At 36.1% G+C, this 24,428-nt stretch overlaps 1 protein-coding gene across 1 annotated transcript in view; it reads left to right on the top strand.

Moving 5' to 3' along the window:
- Nucleotides 1–11,648, top strand: part of LOC150098653 (uncharacterized) — a 53,049-nt gene extending 41,401 nt beyond the window's left edge. Inside the window, exon 2 of the mRNA XM_090405515.1 lies at nucleotides 10,066–11,648. Coding sequence (XP_090261641.1) covers nucleotides 10,216–11,247 — 1,032 coding nt within the window. The 5' untranslated portion in view covers nucleotides 10,066–10,215 and the 3' untranslated portion in view covers nucleotides 11,248–11,648. The remainder of the gene's footprint in view (nucleotides 1–10,065) is intronic.
- The last annotated feature ends 12,780 nt before the right edge of the window (nucleotides 11,649–24,428 follow it).

A 24,428-nucleotide genomic window follows, 5' to 3' on the forward strand; every position in this document is an offset into this window, starting at 1 on the left:
ATGCGTTTCATAATCTTCTTTTTTTTGGGGGGGGGGATATAGACCTAATCAATCAACGGATGTTTCAGAGAATTTATTTCATAAATCGTTCGCAAGACAACTGTTACAAACGTAAATCACTTGGGGAACATACCCATTCATTTTAGTGTAAAATAGTAGCAAAGGTTCAGTTGCTTTAAATATCTAATCTAGAAGAAAATGTTATGTCTGCTGAGATTAGATTCTTACGTGAATAATTTTTCTGACATGATTTCTCTATTCGTTATAATGTAACCAATTTCCAGATTTTTCCCCTCCTGCGGACTCCATGTTATATGCAGTGATTTCTTCTTTGTAGTACAAGGGAAAAAAAATCAGATAACAGAAGAAAGATATGTAGTATTTTCTTTTCCACTGGCTGAATTTACAATGTTCTTTCTTTGTGTTCTGAAGAGAAAGTGCAAATGACTTTTTTCTTACTATTTTTGCCATTATAACATCTGATATAATTATAAGAGTGACATTTTACCGTTTTTCTCAAACACGAGAAACAGAAATAAGGTAGTAATGATATTGTTGATTCTGTCAAACTTCATTGTAGCAGAAATTTTTATTACAAAACTTTGTAATATATATATCTCCGAAACAAGAAATTGGGACCCCATATCACATCAATGTTGAGTGTTGGCAAGGTGAAAATGTTCACGTTATTATTTATATATTTCATTTATTAACTAGGGGGCTATGCCCAACCCCCCATGTTCTGGACTGGTAGGCCGGTTCGCCTTGAATTCTGATGACTCGAAAGGTTCCTCATTCCCCTGGCGCCCAACCATCCGAGTTCGGACTGGTAGGCCGGTTTTCGTTGGATTCTGATGACTCGAATTTTGAAGTCTCGAAAGGAGGGTTCCACTCCCCTGGCGCCTACAGCGCCCCCCCCCCCCCCCCAAGTTCTGGACTGGTAGGTCGGTTCTCCTTCAATTCTGATAACTCGAATTTTGAAGACTTGAAAGGGGGATTCCGACCTGTAGCGCCTTGGCTAGCTAGCCCCCGAGTGTCGAGTTTTCAAAAGCAAAAAGCAAAATTAGCAAAAAGAAAGAAAGCTGCATGGCTATCATTCAACAGACTAAAAGATACACTTACTGATCCAAATCTTGACATCTCTGCAAAGGCAAAACTATTTAATAGTGACATTCTTCCATCACTCACATATGGATCAGAAACATGGAACAGTTCACACATAGCCAGATTCAGGGATAACAGATGGACATATAAAATACACAACTGGCAACCAAGAATAAAGAGAAAACCAGGAAGATCACCTACAAGATGGGAAGATCCACTATGAAATCTATGGGTATAACATGGAAGAGAGAGGTTCCAGATCGAGATCATTGGAAGCACTCATGTAGAAATCCTGAATGAAACACAGGTCCATCAAGGTAATTTACATAGAAAAGTTTTATTATGCAGAAACCTCTGCTAAGTCACACAGTGCTTAATTCTTTTCTGAACTAGTGCAGTGACTCAGTTAACTTTTTAAAGAATTTTCTTCTTGAACAAAAAAAAATTCATATTAGTCCTGAAATATAGACCATCTATCTCTTTACAAGTTGGAATAGACAGCTGTGAGGATGTTACATTCTATTTTGGTTTGTGTGCATGTGTAAATAGCCTACCCAACTTTTAATCTGGCAATGGTTGCCATTGAGAAAACACACACCAAAGAGATAGAGAGAGAGAATTAGTAAGCTCTGACTAGTGAAATGGCAATCTGCTGGATAGTGTTGTGAGGAGATATGTATTGATATTACAACTATTATAAAATGTATGAATAAATGCAAAAGTTAATTGTACTGTATGGGATTCAAGTGAAAGCCAGTTTAAAAGATCTCAAATGCATTTCATAGATTTGGTAACAACCCTGTTCAGTTTCCTGTATTTCCCTGTGGCTGGTGGGGGGGGGTAGTGATATGCCACCACTATGGAGATGATTACGAAGCAAGGAAGGCAATGGTTCCCCATTGCCTTCCTTGCTGTAAGTATTTATGACCGCTGCTGTGTGTGTTTCTTGGGACCAGTTTGCCTATCCTGGTAACTCAGGTGAAAAATCAGAGTAGTTATTGGGAGGAAAAAACCCTCCACCTCTGTATGAGATCGGTTAACTCACCTTTAGTCGAAAGAGACCAGATAAAGGTTTCTCCCATCATGGACGAGAATCAAATCCAGGTCTTTCTGACCAAAGGGCTTTGTTTATATTGACTGAGCTACTGAGACTTCAGGTTCAGTTTGCAGTTATTGTTTTTTTCTGGTCAAAGATACCAGTGTAGACCAATGTCTACAGGTAACCAAAGGAGATAATCACACATTCTGGAGATAAGTAATGTGAAGTGTGTGTATTGTAGATTTAATGAACATAATGAAGGAACTAAAGAAAAATGATAATGACATAAGAACTTTGGCAGAGTATACTTCAAATAGAATAAATGATTATCTGTTTATCATTGCTGGCCTAATACAAATTAAAGAAATAAATTTAAAATGGTTAATTAGTGAACTTAATTTATGTAACAATGGATGACCACCTGAATGAACAGACAATAAATTAAAATCTGGAAATGCTGCTATTTACTATTAGAATGTGAAAATTGTATGACACTGTAAACAGATAATGTGAAATTAAGATTAATGTTAATGAAGCTATTCATTGCATTCCTAGTTGACACAGAAACAAACAGTCTAATTATGAAATTTAAATGTAAGTTGATGACAGATAGCTAGAGGGACAGGAGTTTTATAGAATAATTGCCATTGATATCTCTAAACATATCAAACAATGCAAATACACTAACTGCATTTGCACTGCCATAAGCACTGATTTGAAGACACCAGGACATTTTCTTTTCAATTGGAAAGAAGTTTGAATCTCATTTACTAGGTAACAAACTTTTTATAAGGCCCTTTTAAATTGAAGATGGATGAGTTATCTTCATTAGCGGAAGTGGTTTTCCCCCCACCTTCCTGGAAAAGTTGGGTTTTTCATTCTATAAGATCAAATGACATGCACATGGTACAATGACTTTGTAACTTTAAATTACTTTAATGCCATAAAATCCAATCCACAATTTTCCTGATGATAATACTTTTTTTGAAGAATGATATATTCTCTTTCTATTTTTACTTTTTGACAATAACCAAATCTTTAACCAAGAGAATTTCTTTTCTTGGGATAATACTAACTTGTAGCCTTTCTTTCTTTACCTAAATATATCACCTCCTCAGCAATAAAGAAGTTATTATTTTTCCCTCCAGGTATTAGGTATAAATGATATGCATCTAACATCTATGTGTTAAGGTTTAAGTGCTGGGAGGACATCATGTTGGACGTTTAATAGAGTATTCACAGCACTAGGGAATTATTAAAAATTAATTTTAATGCTTCCAATATTTCATCTTTCTGACACATCTTCAGGGAGTACAAATAACACTCGTAACACACACAGAGAACACAGTATTTAATGAAACATATGGGTGACCCAAGTCCTATCTAGGTGGTGCACCCTCTATGAGTGTTTGTAAGTGGCCTAGGATGTAAACTGGGACATCTATTATTGTTTCCCAAATTTTGGTTAGTTTTATGCATCTGTATTTGTTTAAATTAGGTTGATTTCTGAGTGCTGCTGCTGCTGCAGATTCCAAAAAGAGTCTTTCCTTTTTAAATTTACTGTGGAGCATGGTGGTTTTCTTCCAGAAGATCCTGTGAGTTGTATCCAATACATAGTCTGCAAAGCCAGATTGACCATAGTCGTGATTGTAAATGTACAATTTAACAGATAGTGGCTGATCTACCTGTCTGTCCAAAGTAAGCCAACTTGTAGGATTGAGGGTACTTTATATACTACTCCAGGTTGTACTTTTTTAATGACGTGGCTGTTTTCTCCGATGTGCCATGGATGTAGGGGATGGGGATGGCATTTCTGAAATCCTTCTGAAGCAATGGGGAAGGAACTGATTATTGTTTTTAAATTCTGTAATCATTTTAACCACTGGATAGGAAGATGTTGTGTATGTATATGGTTGAGTTTGATTGAAAGAGAGGTTCCACTGGGACAAAGATTATAGGCTCTATTCCCACCACTACCCTTCTCAACTATATGATGCCATATAGTTGAGAAGGGTAGTGGTGGGAAAGTTATTGAAAATCCATTCACATGGGCAGATATATTCACAAACTTTCCTACCAGCATCACCTAGATATGACTTTAGAGTCACCCACATTTTTCATTAGGAATTGTGTTCTCTTTGTGTGTGTGTGTGTCACAAGTGTTATTTGTACTCCCTGAAGATGGCTTAGTGACTGAGATGAAATATTGGAAGCATTAAAATTAGTTTTTAATTCTTTCCTAGTGCTGTGAATACTCCATTAAATCTACAGAATGACATCTAACTATTAACCCATCAATAGGCCATGAGGTATATTTTGTCAGCTAAAATAGGGATGCAAATTGTACCAGTAAATTTGTAATATCATTGAGATATATCATTAAAATAACATAGATATGAAGTATATGATGGTTGGTATATTCATTTGACATTGCTAGTTCAGTGGTTAATTACTGTTCTCACATTTGGAGTGGTGTCCCTCAGAGCATATGCAGAATCTGTGCTCATGACTTTAGATGCTGGTAGGAAAGTTTGTGAATATATCTGCCCATGTGAATGGATTTTCAATAACTTTCCCACCACTACCCTTCTCAACTATGTGGCATCATAAAAACCAATGAAGTACAGGAGAAAACACCTGTATTCTTGCATATAATATTCAGTTTATGTCGCTTGCATTATTCTATAAATAATTCCATGGTCACCATCCATCAGTATTTGTTAGTAATTACTCCACTCTTTTCTTAGTCTGTTAAGACATGTTTAGAGGCTTTTCAGAGTTCAGTTTAGTTGTCCTTTGAAACATATTCTTCCTGTCTATTTCTCAGAGTATTATTGTTATAATGGTGCCTTCATGGAGTCGGATGACTCATCATGGGAGACCTTATATTGCACACTAACCATTATTCACACAATACCTATCATATTTTGCCTTAAACTCATTCACAGATGAAGCACTCACAACAACTATAGGCAATGCATTCCACACATTTACCACCCTCCCAGCAAAAAATCTAATTCTAACATCCTTGTTAACACTCTTACACAATTTCAGGGACCTGTTGTTCTCTCCCTTCCTGCACTGTACAAAAAGTCACCGGTATCAGTTCTATAAAACCCCTGTAATAACTTATATGCTTCCATATCTCCTCTGTTATACCTATCAGCTAGTTTTTGGAGTCCACAGACCTGCAACAATCTTTGTCACTTACCTTTGGATACTCTCCACCACTTACTAAGGAATCCAGGTGACCAGTTGTGGCCTAACCATGTAATATGATGTGCTGTTTTTGCCACCTTTGCAATATGTCTTCTAAACTTCAGTTTTCTGAATAATCCCTAAGTACCTTGCCTCATCAACTTCTTGCAGTTCAGTTCCATTAATACACAGCATGTGATCTCATCCTCCCAAAGTGCATCACCTTACACTTAGCAATGTTAAACATTGCCAGAATATTTAAGTCACCCTACAAGATATGTACATCACCTTCATTGACTATCACTCTTCTCAATTTCATATCATCAGCAAACAACTGGATATTTCCTGTCAAATTATTTCCAATGTACAAATTGAGCAACAGATCACCAAGTACTGAGCCCTGGGTAACGACTAGTCACTTGCCTTCTCTTGGACTCAGCTTCCCCCATAAACAACTCTTTGATATGTGTTCATCAGCCACCCTCTAATCCAAATCACCAGGTCCATTCCCATTTGCTTCAATTTATGCAACAGAGTTCCACATGGAATCCTGTCAAATGCCTTTGCAAAGTGTCACTAAGGATTTCCTTTATCCAACTCCACTTTTTTTTTATTATTTCGTGTTGGGTTCCTCCCCTTTCCTCAACTGTCTCTTAGGACAGGTTGAGCCCTCGTAATGAGGGATTAAGTACTGTATGTATTTTATGACTGTAGATCTGTTCATGGGCCGCTTTGCCTGTTCCTAGGGACAAAAAACCAGAGTTTCCATGTGAAAAAACCCTCTACCTCTATATTAAGACTGGCTAACTCACTTTTAGCCAAAAGAGACCAGATAAAGTTCCTCATGTCATGGATGGGAATCAAACCCAGGTCTTTCCGACCAAAGGACTTTGTCTATATCGACTGAGCTATGGAGGCTCATCCAACTCCACTGTTACTTTATTATAGGAAGAAAGCAGGTTACTAAGGCAAGACTTACTCTTCATAAAACCATGTTGCCCATTATCATATAAGTCATATTTTTGTCTACCTAGTTCTGAATTCTAATTTTTATCTATTTCTCCAAAATCAACCACTGTTCCTAATATGCTGATTGGCCTATAATTTGCTACTTCTCTCTAGCTTCCCTTATGCAGTGGAATTATTTTCCCCTCTTTCCACTCTATTGGAACTTGACCAGAACTGAGGCTTAAATTAAAACAGCTTGGTCAGAGGAGGTGCTAATTCTCTTGCACATTCTCATAACACATGGTATGCCATCTGACTCTATAGCAGTATTAACATTAAGGTTCTGTAATATATACTAAGCACCTCTTTTTCTTCTATCTCTAGACTCTCATCAATCAGTGACCCATTTGGCATTGTATTACAAACAAGATGGTACTTTTTCAAAAAAAATCATCACTAAGTAACTCAACTATTTGATTTGCTTCTGTTACTTCCCTACCATCACCATTTTAAAGCTATCCTCCAATACAATGGGATCTGGAAAGTTCTGATAAACACCTAGAACAAAATGATATTAAAGCAACTGATATAACCACAAGAAAGACCATATGCAGATATAAGAACATAAGTTACCTTCATAACTCTGCTACTAGTATGTTCTTTCTTGTGGTTATATCAGTTGTTTTAATATTTTGTTCTAGGTGCTTATTTTCATCAGTACTGAAGGTTTTGATTGGGAGGTGACTGAAGCATCAGAAACTGGAAGGGACAGTACACTGATATGTATAGATTCACCTGACAGTTGACTTTCAGCAACCAGGTCAAGACTGCTTGAAAGTTGATGTAGATGACCATACTCACTAGACCAATCTGACTCCTTAACCTTTAATGACACCAATTCATCTATGACATTGTCACTTGTTGTCAAATGATGTTTTCAAATATTTACCTAGTTTAATTCTACCAAGTGGAGTGGAAACCAGTGGTTCAGGATGCTTAACCCTGACAACTTCTGGCTAGCATTGCCTATATCAGACAGTGAATTAGATGGTTTGGTTCCTGATGGCATTTTGGCTGTGATATAAGTCCATCACAGGTCTGTTTGATAATTTCCCCTCATTGACTCTCTTATCTGTGTTTTCATAGTTCACTGCAGCTTTCTTTGGTCAGACACAATGACTTCATGTTCAGTTTCTCTACTTCCTGATGATCATTACTTGAAGCTCCCTGCTGTCTTCCACAGTATCATAGTGCTTTCTAGCAACTTCCAAAAAATCTAATTTTTTACAATTCCACAGCCTTTAACAGTGGTGGAAACAAATCCCATGAAATATTAATTTTGCCAATGGTAACTTCATATCACTAAATGCACCACAGGATGATTACTTGAGTTTTCTAAAAATAAGCAGTAGAAAACTGCTTGCAGATAGAACTACTTTATGAGCTTTAAGGGTCATTCCCTCGCACAGTAATGTTATATCAACCAGACTTTCACTAGCAAGTAAATTATCAAAAGCAGTTAATATATTAGATTTATGATTGCACCCTTTCAAGCAAATTTTCTACAATCTTATCATATTTAATACTAAACTAACATTAAAATAACATACTTATATTAGGATTTCTTAACCAGATTGAGCAACGTAGTACCATTGACAGAATTCCCATAGCAGTTACATATAACGTACACACACTTATCGTACTGTAATATACTCCTCTGATGTTAGTTCTTTCTTGTGGCTTAAACTTGGCTGAAATTAGGCTTAGCTGCTTGTACATTCTCTACCACTGCACTTTCATAAAGTACTCACCAAAAACTAATACACAATTTAAACAAACCTATATACAATGTGCTCAACCTAAACACCATAATATAAAAAGAAATACTCCACAACAAGATTTGACTACAAAAACATGAACAAGTTTAAAGCACTAAATCAACTGCCACTCACACATCATTTCAATAGTATTTGTTCAGGTTTTCAGATAGTACTAATAAGCATTCTGCTCATTTTTCTGCCTATCCACAGCATTAATGTTTATAATCTGAATAATCTTTTCATGTGTAAGATTATAATTAAAAAAAAGTTCAGTAATTAAAATTGAATTTAAAAACAATTAACAATATGTCAAATGTAATAAAGTAAAGGATTAAAACATCATTGAGTAGCCACAGTCAATCCATAAATTATTTCCTACTTAATTCATGTAGTTTCTAGCACTTGCTATGTTTGGGTATAATAACAGTTAGTTTCAGGCAGTTCTGACCTTTGGGCATAGTAAATAGCCAAATTATATTCTTGTTTTAATCTTCTACCCAAGGAAACTGTATCTTCACAACTAGCTTCTTGTATATAGCAACTTCACAGCAATTGCCTTGCTTTAATTAAATTTAGGTCAGTTGTTGTGAAGTCAAATGCTTCTATATGTAACCTATCATGAAGATACTTTATATGCAAACTTTGTTTGCTTATGAATGAGTAAAGGATTTAAACATCATTTTTTGTTTATAATATACTTGAACTAAGGGAAATTTTGTGCAAACTTTTATTATTATTATTATTCAGGCCTCCATGGAGTCAAAAGACTCATTGTGGGAGGTCCTTCCTAAGAACATAAAGTCTGTCAAGATTCATCGAGGGGAGGTCCCCCCCCCCTAAGAAACACTAAAGTCTATCATACCACTCCTTAAACTCATTGACCGTTCTCGCTCTCACCACTCCATCAGGCAATGCATTCCACGGTTCAACCACCCTCCAAGCAAAGAAACCACTCCCCACCCTCTTGCCCATAGTGTCCTTTCGTAACTTCCAGGGATGGCCTCTTGTCATCACTCCTTCCCGCTGTTCAACCAAGCGAAAGAACTCCCCAGTATCAACCCTGTAACCACCTCTCAACAGTTTAAAAGTCTCAATCATATCACCTCTCCTTCTTCTATCCACCAAACTCTGCAGTCCACATTCCCTCAGCCAATCCTCATAACTATCCTTGTATAGTCCTGAAACCATCTTTGTCATCCGTCTTTGTATCCTTTCCACAGTTAATTTATCCCCTTTAAATCCTGGGGACCAAATCTGAGAACAATAGTCTAAGTGTGGTCTGATCAGAGACTTACACAACGGAATAATAACCCTTTTATCTCTGCAGGTCAGTGTCCTTCTCATAATTGCAGCAATCCTCTGTGTTACCTTCACCACCTTTGCAATATGTCCCCTAAATTTCAGGTTTCTAACAATCGTCAACCCCAGATCTCTTGTCTCCCCTACTTCCTCCAGTATAACTCCTCCCATAGAGAATGCAGCATCCCATCGATGTTTCCCAAACCTCAAGACCTTGTTATCCTATTGACATTGCTTTGCTTCTGATAATTTTGTTCATTTCACATTTCAAAGAACATTTTTGGCAAAAAATTTGTTCTTTACAAGTGAGATGGAGCATGTGGTATTATCTTTCACATTTAGCTTGTCTCACTTAGTAGATTTTATAATCCCTTTGTAATCAATTTCTATGGACCTGTACAAGGCATGTTGTAATTCAAGCCTGCCTGCAGTAGTAATGGTAAGAGTTCCATATTGATATATTCCAGATTATAAATCAGGTTGAGACTGCTTTATGTGTGTAAAACTTGAGTACAATTTATTCTGTTTTACATTATGACTGCAATTAGAAAAGTGCAGTATATTATTTTACCTTCTCAGACATTTATTTTTGTATTATGCTGTTGTTAATATAACTTATGTAGTAATTTGTTCTCTAATTTATTTTTTATTTTATAGGTATAACTGCCATTTCATATCTTCAGGCTGCAAGGATCAATAATAATGAAAAGTTGGAATAGTCATGAAGCAGTTACTATGACAAATTGAGCTCATCATAATCTTGATTTTTAAGAACACTGGAATGAACTAGAAGTTAACTTGCAAATCATGGTTCATAGTAAGGAGAAACCGTTCACGTGTAACACATGTGGCAAGGCATTTTTAAAAGAACAAAATCTGAGAAGACATAGAAGAATAATTCATGGTAATAGAAAACCGTATATGTGTGAAAATTGTGGTATGATGTTTTCAAAATCAAGCAACCTTAAAACACATACAAGAATTCATACTAAGGAAAAACCTTTTACATGTGAAATATGTGGCAAATCATTTTCAAGAGCAGATATTCTTAAAATACACAGAAATGTTCATAGCAGTGAAAAATCTTTTGGTTGTCAAATTTGTGGCAAAATATTCTCAGTAGAAGGAAATCTTAAAAGACATGTAATAGTCCACACCAAAAAGAAACCTTATTTTTGTGAAACCTGTGGTAAAGCATTTTCACGATCAGATAGTTGTAAAATACACAAACGTGTTGTTCACGCTAAGAAGAAATCTTTTGTATGTAAAACATGTAGGAAAGCATTTTCACATCCCAGCAATCTTAAAACGCACATGAGAGTTCACACGGGAGAGAAACCTTTTACATGTGACATGTGTGGCAAGATGTTTACTCAGTCGTCTAGTCTTAAAACACACAAAAATCTTCACACTAATGAAAAATTGTTTATGTGTAAGATCTGTGGTAAGACATTTTTTCAATTAGGAAATCTAAAAACACACCTGAGAGTTCATACTGAGGAGAAACCCTTCACATGTAAAACTTGTGGTAAAACATTTTCACATGCAGGAAATCTTAAAAGGCATAATAATATTCACAGTAATAAAACTTCTTTTCTGTGCAAAATATGTAACAAAACATTTTCACGAATAGACTCATTTAAATTACACGTGAGTATTCACAGTAATGAAAAGGCTTTGACATGTGAAATATGTGGCAAGTCATTTGCAAGAACAGACACTTTCAGAATACATAAACTTGGTCATAATAAAGAGAAGGCACTTATTTGTGAGACTTGTGGAGAGATGTTTTCACAAACAATAGATCTTGATGCACACAGGATAATGCATATTGATTAATGAAGAATCTGTATAGCTGAAAGGCAGAATCAGTGAAATCTTGTATACATTCTAATATACACAAAATAAAAAAACAGAACAATTATTAAACTATTTACTATTAATACTAGGGGGGTCTTCCCCCCCCTCATGTTCCTGACTGGTAGGCCGGTTCTCCTTGAAATCTGATGACTCGAATTTTGAAGACTCGACACTTGGTAGCCCCTGAGTTGCAAAACGTTTCAAGTAACTTGACAAAAAACGTTTCATAAAAAGGCTTATCATTTTATATTTATAGGGTAGATAAATAAAATTGTTCAATAATGTATTTAGATTGCTCACGAGAATCAATGCACTTTAAGATTAAACTGATTCCAAATTAGAATAAAAGTCATGTTCTTTCAAGAACATTATTCAAAGAACGATTACAATGGATTTCCATTTTCTACATATTCCACACATAAGCACCATGTAACATAGGATTTGGAAAATGACAGGGAATGGGACCTTTTCAGGAGCTGAGCAAAAAAAGTGAACTACTTTTGAAGCTGGTACCTGAAGGTACATTTGTAGTACTTTACTCAGCTCTGCCCAGTAGGTGGTGTGGAAATGATTTCTTAGGATGTAATCAGGTGTCATTTGAGCACCATAGTCATAGTTGTCTTGTTGGATCTACTACTGCCTTTTGATTAGTTTGAAATATTTTTCTAGCAGTCTCCAGTTTTCTCTTCTGCATAAAACATCTGAAAACACACACACACGGTTTAGACACAACACTGCCTTTTGTTTAACCCATTAACATACAAAGACGTCTGTGACATGTCTTTTGTTTATTGCACCAAAATTGATTTTGAATTTTGGTTTCACATATAAATACAACCGAATATAGACGCTAGACAATCTTGTGCCTATTTCCTTTCAGCCGAGAAAAGTTACCAATGGTGTGTATCGGCTATTTCGTTTGCATTTGCACAAATTCATCATTATTTTTCAAATAATGATGAATTTGATCCAGCAAATCGCCCTCGCCCAAAAAATTGGCAGAAAAACGACCGCTTTCTGATTTTTAATTGGTACGTTAAGGGGTTAAGCTTTAACTTTACATGGTAGTTATAATTAATTTCAAGAGTAACATAAGTATTTGACTAAAATTGACCACATTATTCTAACTCTTGATTACTGACAATCTTTGGTCAGCTTCAGTGAAGCTTAATCAAGCCATCCAAATCCAGCAACATGACTAATATGGAGAGATTTTGTTACTTGAACATCTAATTCAAATCAGAATATCATTGCTTGCTTACTTCATGGATCTAAAAGTATTATTATAATTTATTTTGTATGAGGTCCTCCCTCCTTGCTTTCCCATCCCTAAAGATGGGTTGAGCCTTCCTAATGAGGGATTAAGTATCTATTTTATGACTGCAGATCCGTGCATGTTCAAGGAGCCAGTTTACCTGTTATGGGGGATGAAAAACCAGAGTTTCCAGGTGAATAAACTTTCTACTTCGGTATGAGACCGACTAATTTGCCTTTAGTCGAAAGAGAAGCAGATAAAGGTTCTCATGTCATTGATGGGAGGAACCCAGGTCTTTCTGACCAAAGGGCTTCTTCTACCGACTGAGCTACGGAGACTTTATTATTATTATTATAATAATACTTTTAGATTGGGCCAAAATGTTCTCATTCTGATGTGTCACAATGAACCCAAATTTACTGTATTTCATTTCAGTCCAGAGTTACCTATATTTCTCTGAGCATGAAAATTTTTAGTTACACCTGATCCATCCATATAAACTTATAAATTAGCCCATGTAAAAGACAGTGCATGAATGTTAAAGGTGAAGAATTTGTGTATCCTTAAATGTTTCATGCAATCCTTCATGAGAAGAGAAGCTGTTTCAAAGTAGTAAAAAGAATGAGGAATTCTTTTTATTACTTTGCTACCTAATCTCACTGTCTTTCACTTGTGCTATTTTATAAGTTAATGGAATTTTTATGAGAGTATGGATTTGGTAAAGTGGTAGGAACTAATTAGTTCTCTCAACAGCCTTGAATACCTAGTTCTAGCTGCCTCTTCTGGCAGTATGAACACCCCAGATAGTATTGATTTCTGATTTGTATGAACTTTTTCTTTTCAGGAGTTAAAAATAAAAAACAGAAATCAAACCATTTATTAGCAAAGATGTTTAGAAGTTCATGTTTTTATTTGTGCTACAACAGGCTGTTTCAGAAATTTGAGGATTTGTCCTATTAAATTCACATGTAAAGGAAGGTGAAGAGTAATATTTTGTGAGGAATAAGGTAAGACTGTTTGAGTTGCACTATGCTCTACCTAATCTCCAAGCTATCTCCTTGGAGGTTGGTATGCAGGTTAGTATGTGAGATACGGTACTTGTTTTAGCTGTACTAGAAGCTTTGAACATATGATCATGGTAAAGTTTGTCAAATGAGAGGAGATATTTAGCCTGCTATCATCATAATCACATAATTTTAGGTCATTGATGTATAGGAGAAAGAGAATGGTGAGTAATTCTAACCCTAGAGCACTTCTCATATTATTATTATTTTGGGCAACTCCAAGGAGTCGACAGACTCATTGAGGGAGGCCCTAACATCATGTCAAGAACAACTATTCGACATTCATACAGTATCTATCATACCTCACCTTGAACTCATTCACAGTCATAGCACCCACAACAGACTCTGCAGCTTATTCCACTCATTCACCACTCCAAGTAAAAAGCCTAGCTCTAACACCCTTGCTAACCACATTCTTATGTGGTTAGCAAGGGTGTTACAGCTACGTTTTTTACTACAGGCCATACATGGAAGGTCCCAGTTTCCATGTATGGCCCCTAGTCCTCCCACCACCAGTCCTATTCTCAAAAATATCTTCTGAATTAATCTTATAGAAACCCTTCAGTAATTTGAATGTCTCAAACATATCACCCCTTTTCTGCCTATCAACCAATTTTTGCAACCTACAAATCTTCAACCTGTTCTCATAAGGTTCATTCCATAGACCTGCTATCATCTTGGTCACTTGTCTCTGGATCCTCCCCACCTCCAGATATGGAAACCCTGGCGCCCATATCTGGGCACAGTACTCTAGATGGGGTCTTATCAACGCTCGATATAGAGAAACAATAACTTGTTTGTCTCTGCTTGTTAAAGTATTTTTCAGCAACCAAGTGATTTGATGAGCTGATTTAGCCACTTTTGTGATGTGCCCCCTAAACTTCAACTCCCTATCCACCATCACTCCCAAATCTCTGGCCTCAACAATCTCCTGGAGTACGGTTCCACCAATGTGATATACTGCTGCTAATCTTTTCACCCCAAAATGCATAACCTTACACTTTGCCACATTAAATCGACATCCATTTTCCTTAGACCTCCAAACTCTCCAAATCATCTTGCAAAATTTTGACATCCTGTGCACTCACTATTGCTCTACCCAACTTCGCATCATCAGCGAACAAGTGAACACTTCCTCTAAGATCCTTTCCTATATCGTTAATGAACAAATTGAAAAGTAGTAGTTCAAGAACAGAACCCTGCAGCACACCACTAGTCACAAGCCATCTTTTAGACTCTACTCCTGAATAAATCACTCTCTGATGTGTCTCCATCAACCACCCTCCTATCCATCTCACCAACCCTATATCCATCCCCATATGCTGCAGTTTACTGATTAGAATTCCATGTGGAATTCTAATCAGTAAAAAATCAATTGGTGTATTGCAGCACCTAACTGTATATTTTGTTCTGCTAGTTTCAATCTCACACCAAATAGCCTCAAATGTACTCTTTTCTCTATTCTGCAGCTCCACTTCTATTCTCCTTGGCTGTAGCTCATCAGCTATCATATTAGCAAATAAGTCTGAAGATAATCCACAGTATCTACGAACTGTAGAAGTCACTCACCTAGGTGTAATAAGCAGATCATAAGATGGTTGCTTGCCAGTGTCTATGCCAAATCCAATTAAATGCCCTGCGTATACGAGGGTGGTATGAAAAGTTTTCGGTCTAACAATGAAAAAATTAATTTATATTTTCAAAGTTATTTTTTCAACATAATCTCCCTTAAGACTAATGAATTTATTCCAGTGCCATTATCCCATTCTGCTAGTGGTTCTCAGTAAGATCTGCAAAATATCCCCCTCTAACAGCTGCAATTGCTTCTTGATTCGAAGAAAAACGCTGACCGGAGAGGAAGAGTTAGTTTTGGGAAGAGATAGAAGTCAGAGGGAGCCAAATCTGGGGAATAGGGTGGATGTTCTGAAATTTATAGTGCAGATCTCTTAATTTTCCCATTGCCAAAACACCTTTTTTGGGCAGGTGCATTGTCCTGATGAAAGATGATTTTTTTTCTTCTGCAAACCAGGTCTTTTCTCACGAATTTTTTCATCTGGTCTGGTTAAAAGATCAGAATAATATTTGCCAGTTATTGTTTTACCCATTTCAAGATAACTAATAAACAAAATGCCTTTGGCATCCCAAAACACCGATGTCATGACCTTTCCTGCTGATAAAACCGACTTTGTCTTCTTTGGTGCTGAACAACCGGCTTCTGCCCACTGTTTTGACTGCTGTTTGCATTATGGTGTGTAATTACTAAGTCTCATCCATAGTAATAAATTGACGTGCAAAATCAGTTTTATTCTTGTTAAAACACTCCAAACACTGTTCAGAGATTTTCATGTGAGTGTGTTTTTGATCTGCTGTGAGCAAGTGCTGCACCCATTTTGCACAAAACTTTTTCATTTGCAATTCTTCATGCAAAATATATCCTACACGTTCTTTTGAAATGCCTATAGTCTCAGCAATTTCATGCACTTCAACTCGCAGGTCATCCAATACCATACGTGCACTTGAACCCCAAATGAACTACAAAAGTTGATCAACAAGCTAAATGAAACCTGTAAAACATATGACATGACAATAAATATACAAAAGACAAAAGTGATGAAAATAGGGAGGAACAGAACTACCTTCTCAGCCACCCTAAATGGAGAACAATTAGAACAAGTGGACAACTTCATATACCTTGGATCAAAACTAACAGAAACAATAGATGAACTCAAAACAATCAAACACAGAATAGCGATAGGATGGACCACCATGGGAAAATTGCAGAAAATCTGAAAAACAAACAAGATATCTAAACAAGCCAAAATCAAATTATATGAAGCAATAATTATACCAACAGTCATCTATAGAACAGAAGCATGGACAGTTAAAAAAAGAGAGGAGAAAAAACTGCTGGCATTTGAAATGAAATGCTTAAGAAAAATAAATAGAACAAGTTGGATAGAAAAGAAAACAAACATCACAGTCAGACAAGAACTATTGTATAAAAAGACAATAATAGAAAAAATTAGAAAACAACAATTAAGATGGTTTGGACACACTGTATGCATGGATGCAGACAGACTTCCTAACGTCCTAATCAATACTTTTCCATCTCAAAAAAGAAGACCTGGAAGACCAAGAATTACCTGGCTGAAATTAATCAAGAACATCTTGGGATGCAGAACATATAAGGAACTTTTTCGAACAGCAAGGAATAGAGAAGACTGGAAGATCCTGCTCAAGAGAAGACTCAACCAGTCTTAGGCGGAAGAGAAGAAGAAGAAGAAGACTTGATCAGTGATTGTCTGGTGGTGGTGTTACACATTTTGGATGTTCATCACGTGGATCATCTTCAAAGCTGGTACAGCCACGGTTAAACTCACCAGCCCATTTCTTAATTGTTAAAAGTGCAGGAGAAGAGTGTCCATAAACTTTTGTGAACTTGGAATGAATTTCTTTTGGCGTTAAACCTTCTTTTACAAAGAATTTTTTTTAACTGCACGATACTCACTTTTATCCATTTCAAGGGATAGAGACAACTTTTGCTTCAGACAGCTGTATAAAAAAAAACTACTTGATAGAATGATTTTACAATTTCACATGGATGCTTATGATAGATGTACCAACATAGAAAAAAAAAAATCTTGCTGATAGTGTTGCCCCATATGGTTGAGATTGAAAACTTTTCAGGTCATCCTTGTATATAACAAAAGCAGTAATGAGTTCTTCCAAACCTTTTCCTAGCACATCTTTGCAACAAAGAGCAGTGGGATGATTATTCAGTAGTAACAATGTTTGCTTCTTTAGAAATTAGAAAAATAAAGGACTAATTTCAAAAATTAAGGTTGGTTGCTGGTACAATGAAGTTATAAGGATGACAGTTTATTCTTCACTAAATACTTATGAAAATGTTTCATGAAATCATTTGTTAAACACATCATAGTCTAACAAAGCTGTGGTGGCCATCAGAAAATATGGTTTACTTATTATTCATGTTTATTTAATGGATATAGCAGTTTTTATTTTTTAATATATATATTTAATGGATATAGCAGTTTTTATTTTTTAATATATATATATATATAAATTTAATATATATAAAAGAACAGTGCAACTTTTTCACCATTTGCTTGGAAAAGACTTGAGTTAGCAGAATTGAACCAGAAGAGCTTTTATGATATGTAGGTGATATATTATGTCACCTTCAGTTGACAAAAACTTGTCGCCTTCAAAAGTGTACTACCTCAATATTATGTAGTACAGCTGTTTGAAAACTTGGATATTTTATCCTGGGAAAAAAAAGTCCAAAAACTTGAAGATCAGCATCCTGGTAGAGGGGGGGGGGGACTAATTATATAGTAATCTTATGGAGCTGGGACTTATGTCTGTTGGTGTACTAAAAAGGTAGAATCTGAATTTGGGGCTGATTAAGGTGGAACACAGATTTTGTAAGAATATACAAGAATTATATATATCAAACCTTCAGGATAATATTGTAATAGTTCATGATTAGGTTTACATTATTATTAACTTCATACAACAACTTTCCTGAACGTTAATCTGCCATTTGTCTGGACACTAATATTGTCAGATAGTACATTTTGATCTAGGATATTTCTGACTCATCAATCCACCTAAATCTTGGTTTTCGCCTAGGACTTTTCCTGCCATCTTGGCATCAAACAACTCTTTTGCTGACATTTTCTTTACTATAAATACACTGTGAATGTTTGTCCTTTAGGTAATTAGACAATAACAGTGCTAATCTCTTCTTCCTTGAGCAACATGCATACATTCACTCCCAACCACGTGTTGTATGGCACTATAAAAATGCAAAGTGGAACGATCTTTGCAACTTCTCTTATTCCTTTGGTTGGAATACTGCTTACAACCTTCATATCCAAATATATGTACTGAAAGTGTGACTTAAATAATCCTTATTGGCATGGCTCAGCTACTTGCCCACTCACCATGGTGAGTAGATTTTAGCAACCGAGTATCTGCAGACCAGATGAAATAGAATATTTCTTATTTAATAAAATAACTTTCTAAACAACTTAACTTTAAGAAAACACAGAATATTTGTAATATAAAATGCTATTCTAGTAACAAATTAACTTGACAAATGAAGCACTTTGGTCAGAAAGACCTGGGTTTGATTCCCGTCAGTGACATGAGGCCTTTATCTGGTCTCTTTCGACTAAAGGTGAGTCAGCCAGTCTCATACGGAGGTAGAGAGTTTTTTCACCTGGAAACTTGGGATTTTCATCTCCCAGAACAGGCAAAATAGCAACAAAATGCTTTTAGCATCCCAAATCACTGATGTGATGACCTTTCCTGCTGATGGAACCGACTTTGTCTTCTTTGGCATTGAACAACCGGCTTCTGTTCACTATTTTGACTGCTGTTTGGATTCTGGTGTGTAATAGTGAATCCACGTCTCATCCATAGTAATAAATCGATGCACAAAATTAGTTTTATTCTTGTTAAAATGCTCCAAGCACTGTTCAAAGATTTTCATGTGAGTGCATTTTTGATCTGCTGTGAGCAAGTGAACACAGTCAGAAATTATTATTTATTGACTTCTTGGGATGGTTTTCATACGAAGGAAATGTTCTCTAATCAATGACCAATCACTTTATAGAACTCGTGTTGACTTATTGGGCCATATCATTAAAATTATGGGTGTGTGTGTGGAGTATATTTTTGCATAATTTGTTGAGTGCTGTCATTTCTATAGAAGCATTGATTTCCCATTCTGCTCTTCATTCCTTGCTACTGACTAAGCCCTGGTTGTCCAAAAGGCATGCCAGGGCTATACCAGCATACTGCTCATTCAAAACTCCATCTTCCCTGCTGCTTAGATGTGGAATAGCCAAAGGAAAACTGTTATTAACTCATCTAAAAAGGATTTTGAAAGGGGGCAGGAAACTAGCAATCTGTTCAAATTGATGTAGTGATGGGCAAGTTCTTTGGTAATAAGAGTCGCATATAATACTTTTCATTTTTGAATGTTTAAAAGCTGCAGAAAATATTTTCTGCAACGGAGGTGGTGGGTAATGCAGCGATCATAGTAGTCACTTTTGGAACTAATTTTGGCAGGAGCGACACAGGCCATCAAATGTTGAAACACTTTTTACCAACCAAATACAATAATAAAATCCACATTAACAATCCTTTTGACTGGTGCCATTTAAAAGCTAAAAATTTAAAACTTCAAAATATCTGTTTCTGACATATCTTTAAATCATTTATGAAATAAAATATTCTAATATTAGTATATACTATACTACTATAGATTATTAATATAAAAGTTTAGGAAAAATAGCAATGAAAACCAATATGGTCTCGGGAGTCACAGTTTGCCTACTGTTGCTCTAAATGCTAATTCCTGTAAGATTGATTCTGGCAAATGTCTCATAACCATTCCAAACATTCATGATGTCCATTTTGACCTTTTGTCAAAAAGAAATCAGAAGAATTTTATCCAAATTAGATGCAAAAAAAAAAAATCTGTTTCAGATCAGATATTTCTCCTAAAGGTGTATGCTCCAGAACTAACTCATGTGTTGCCTTTTTATTATACTAGTATCTATATAGTGGCTATACAACTTCTTCCTAAGAATAGGTTGTATAGCCATTACTTCCCAGTTTCCTGGGTTGTACTACTGCCCAGATTCCCTGACCTCAATTCTCTCTAAAGTAAAGGAGAGAACTATCAACATTTCACTCCTTTTACCTTGAAGTCCTCAACTAATTGCCAATATAGATTCTGCCACTGTCAATCAGCAGGGGATCTTACTTATGATATAGCCCATCTCTGGACAAATACCATGAAAAATTTGGCAAGTCTCAGATGATCATTCTTGATACTTCCAAGGCTTTCAACTGGGTCTGTTTAGTAAACTTCCATCATTTGGCCTGTCTTTTGACTTCTGCAACTGGATGACTGGAAGGGCATTAAGTTGATGGCTTGAGGGTTTCCAATCTTCTATGTAACTACTGATGGGTTCCACAGGGCTCCTCCTATATATGTCAATGGCCTACTCCAGTTGCTACCAACCCAATACACAGCTTTGCTGATGATAGCACGCTACACTCCCGAACATTTGGCAAACCATGTCCCATACAAATCAACACAGCTTCCAGAACAACAACTTCTACATTAAACTGATATCCAAAGCATTCTTTGGGGTTTGAATAACCTTGCAAGTTCCAGTGCCAGCGAAACACCTTTCTGTGTTATCTCCCATTAAAAAAAAAAAAAAACTGCTTACATCTTACTCTTGACAACACCCAAATCTAGACAAGATGAGATCTCTCCTTGAGGTTACTAGCAGAAATAGCATCGATTATGTCCCCAATTTCTGCTAACCCATCTTTTACAATTGGACTGTTGATTCACCAAGCCACCTACCTTATGTTTCTCACTTCTGTGGAATAGAATAGCTTTCCTCGTGACTTGAAGAGAAATATCAACCAGTTAATTTGCTCTTGACCTCGGCCCACACGTTATTTGCTACATGCCTTGCAGGCTCGTGTTTGTGACTAACATAAAATCATAGTTTGACCTGACCATCTTCTGTGAATTATTATATATATAATGTAGCCCTGTATTCAGTGTAGCCACTATGAAAGTTTTATACCTCCATATTCAAGCATTTCTGGTATCTAATGGCTTTTAACTACCTTAGGTATTGATGTAATCCATTTCTCTTAAATATTTTCTACCATTGCTTGTTTCATTTATCTTTCAATGTAATTACTCCAGACATTAGAATATCTTCAGTTCTGATGTCATATTACTGTGTTCTCCACTTAACTTTTTCACATCTCTAGGACATTGTGCCACTGCCATGATTTATCTTCTATATTTTTAGTCTTCTCATGACTTACTTTGCCAATTTTACACATATGATCTTTCAGTATGATTTCTTTTCCATAAGTGCCTCTCAAATTTCTTTCCACCACAGAGTTCAGATTTCTCTTTCTTATAACAACTTCATCACATATATCCTAAGTTCGATTCTCATGTGCAACAGGAGGAATCTTTATCTGGACGATTTCAATCGTAGGTGAGTTAGCCGATCTCATACGGAGGTAGCAGGGTTTTTTCTCCCTGCAACTCGGGTTTTTCATCCCGCATAGACAAATCGGCCCTTCAGAACACATGCAATTTACAGACAAAAAATACTAGTTGTGGTAATGGTGGAGGTAGATGGAGATGATTCGTAATAGAGGTTCGGTGTAGTGGTTGAGACAGTTGTACGTGTCCTCCCGCGATGAGTCTTCGGACTCCTTGGATGTGTCACGAATAATAATAATATAGTCCTGCCAGAATTGTTTTCTTCAACTGTATAATTTCCCCCACCTTAATAACAAATATATGTTTGTTTACAATCTACTTGTGGAAGCTCTTCAATTTTGACTTTCTTTTTTTTTCTTCTTATTTCTGTTTTACATTTTTCTTTTCAGTATAATTATTTTTCATCCTGCCAAAAACTATATAGTAATCGCCTTCCTATTTCAAATATCCTGAGCTAGTGTGAAGATATCAATAGCAACACACTAAGACATATTTTCTTCATGTGAATTTGTGCTTTTTGTTGGAACATCTTTATAGAAATCCAGCAGGTACTTGCCATTATTTGCTCTACCTGTTTCTCCAAACATTTCTATGTCTGTCTGTATTATTTTCTACTTCATTGTTTAAATTGTCAATCAGGACCAGCTTTTGTTTTTGTCAGCTCCTCTAATGACTTAAAATTCTTCAACTTTTTCATAAGTAGAATCTTCTGTTAGGACCAAAGGCGCAAAATAAGTTTCGTTGTCCAATACCCTATTTTTGACATGTATCACTAATTGAAAGTGCTTACCAATCACAAAGTTAATCTTAATATTTAATGCTGTAGCTACTCCCTTTCTCTGATAGCTATTGTTCAAATGCTTGTGTGTCTTCTCGGTACCTATCATAAATTTTGCTGATGCTGAGTTTGAATTTGTTCCAATAAATGACCTTACACTGTGATGGTTTGTTGATGATTTAAAAAAAAAAAGAAAAAAATTGGGTGAGGGCTTATTTAAGTGGGCATCATTTCAGCTGGCATGAATTTTCTGAAAAAAAGTTGAAATTTTTTCATTTACAGTCATTTTGTTTTGGTCAGCTGAATCTCAAATTGAGAGCCGATCCTTGTTCGCTCGGTATCCAGATGGATACCTACTGTTGGGTTGCCTCCACAGAAATGTGAGGATTGGACATTATGTCAGTAACCCTTGTTAGTTTTCTATATTCTTTGAAGGATATGTGGAAGTCTCCACCTGTTTATCTAGCTTTGATCCTTAAGTGACTCATATATGAATTCCACACATATGCAGGTAAGGGACATTGAGGGAGAAGGAATCTGATGTTGCCTTTGGAACAGCTAGAGTTTATAGACATTTGGGGATGCTTTGTATGGAAGATCTTTCTGAGAATAAATGAAAGAGGAGTGGGAGAAGCAGTTCAGTTGAGCTGTAACATTTATTGTAGGGTTAACAAAATGGAAGGAAATTATGGATGACAACACCAATGGAAGTACTCATGGAAAACACAAGCAGAACGATCCTAGCCGTGAGATAATCTTTGGGATGAGTGTGAGAGAGGGGATTAATGATTATTCCAACACTGCCAACTTCTGGGTTTGTTGTGCAATATGTTGTCAATGAAGGAATGTATAACTTGAATTCAAAGACAAGCAACTAAATTGCTTCACAATAACTTGCATCTAAGGTAAGAAAGTATATCAGAAGCTTAACATCTATATATTCAGAAAGATTGATAACTGTTGCTTTTTTTCCATTGAAAGTTATCACCTTGAACTCCCAGTAGTAAGTGAGTGATATTTGTTCTTCTACTCCATATATAAGCACTCATGTTTTATACTGTGGACTTGTATAAACCAAGACGTGTTTACAGTAATAGCATGAATAAATGTTTTCCCTCATCCATATAACACTGAAGACATCAGCATACATGCCACTTTTTCTGCTAATACTCATGGAATATACTATGTGTGTGCGCACACATAGTAGATGCCATGAGCATTAACAGAAATCTATTGTGTGTGCAAACTATCAGCCTGAAACTGCATTGCATTGTGGCACTCAACAGTGCCACCACCTCATCCTGTTGTACTAGCATTGAGACTTGGTCTGAAAAGTTCTTGGCCTAACAACAAAAGAATGAATTTATAATTTCAAAATAATCTCCCTTAAGACTAATACATTTATTCCAGCGATGCTTCAGTGCCATTATCCCGTCCCCGTAGTGGTTCTCAGTAAGATCTACAAAATACCCCTCTACAGCTGCAATTATCTCTTGATTCAAAAAAAAAATGTGGACCAGGACAGTTGTTTTATTTTTGGGAAGAGATAGAAGTCAGAGGGAGCCAAATCTGGGGAATGGGATGGATGTTCCAACAATTCACAGTGCAGATCCCTTAATTTCCCCATTGCCGAAGCACTTGTGGGCAGTGCATTGTCCTGATGAAAGATGAATTTTTTTCATCTAGTGTGGATTAAAAGATCAGAATAATATTCTCCTGTTATTGTTTTATCATTTGCAAGAAAATAAAATGCCTTTAACATCCCAAACCACCGATGTGATGACCTTTCCTAAAATGGAACAGACTTTGGCGCTGAACAACCATCTTCTGCCCACTATTTTGACTGCTGTTTGGATTCTGGGGTGTAATGGTGAATCCAAGTCTCATCCATAGTAATAAATCAACTCAGAAAATCAGTTTTATTCTTGTTAAAACACTCCAAGCACTGTTCAGAGATTTTCATGCGAGTGCATTTGAGCA

This window comes from Typopeltis vanoorti, chromosome 15, assembly GCF_054136105.1.
Source record: "Typopeltis vanoorti isolate ZY-2024b chromosome 15, IOZ_Tvanoo_1.0, whole genome shotgun sequence".
Classification (NCBI taxonomy): Eukaryota; Metazoa; Arthropoda; class Arachnida; order Uropygi; family Thelyphonidae; genus Typopeltis; species Typopeltis vanoorti.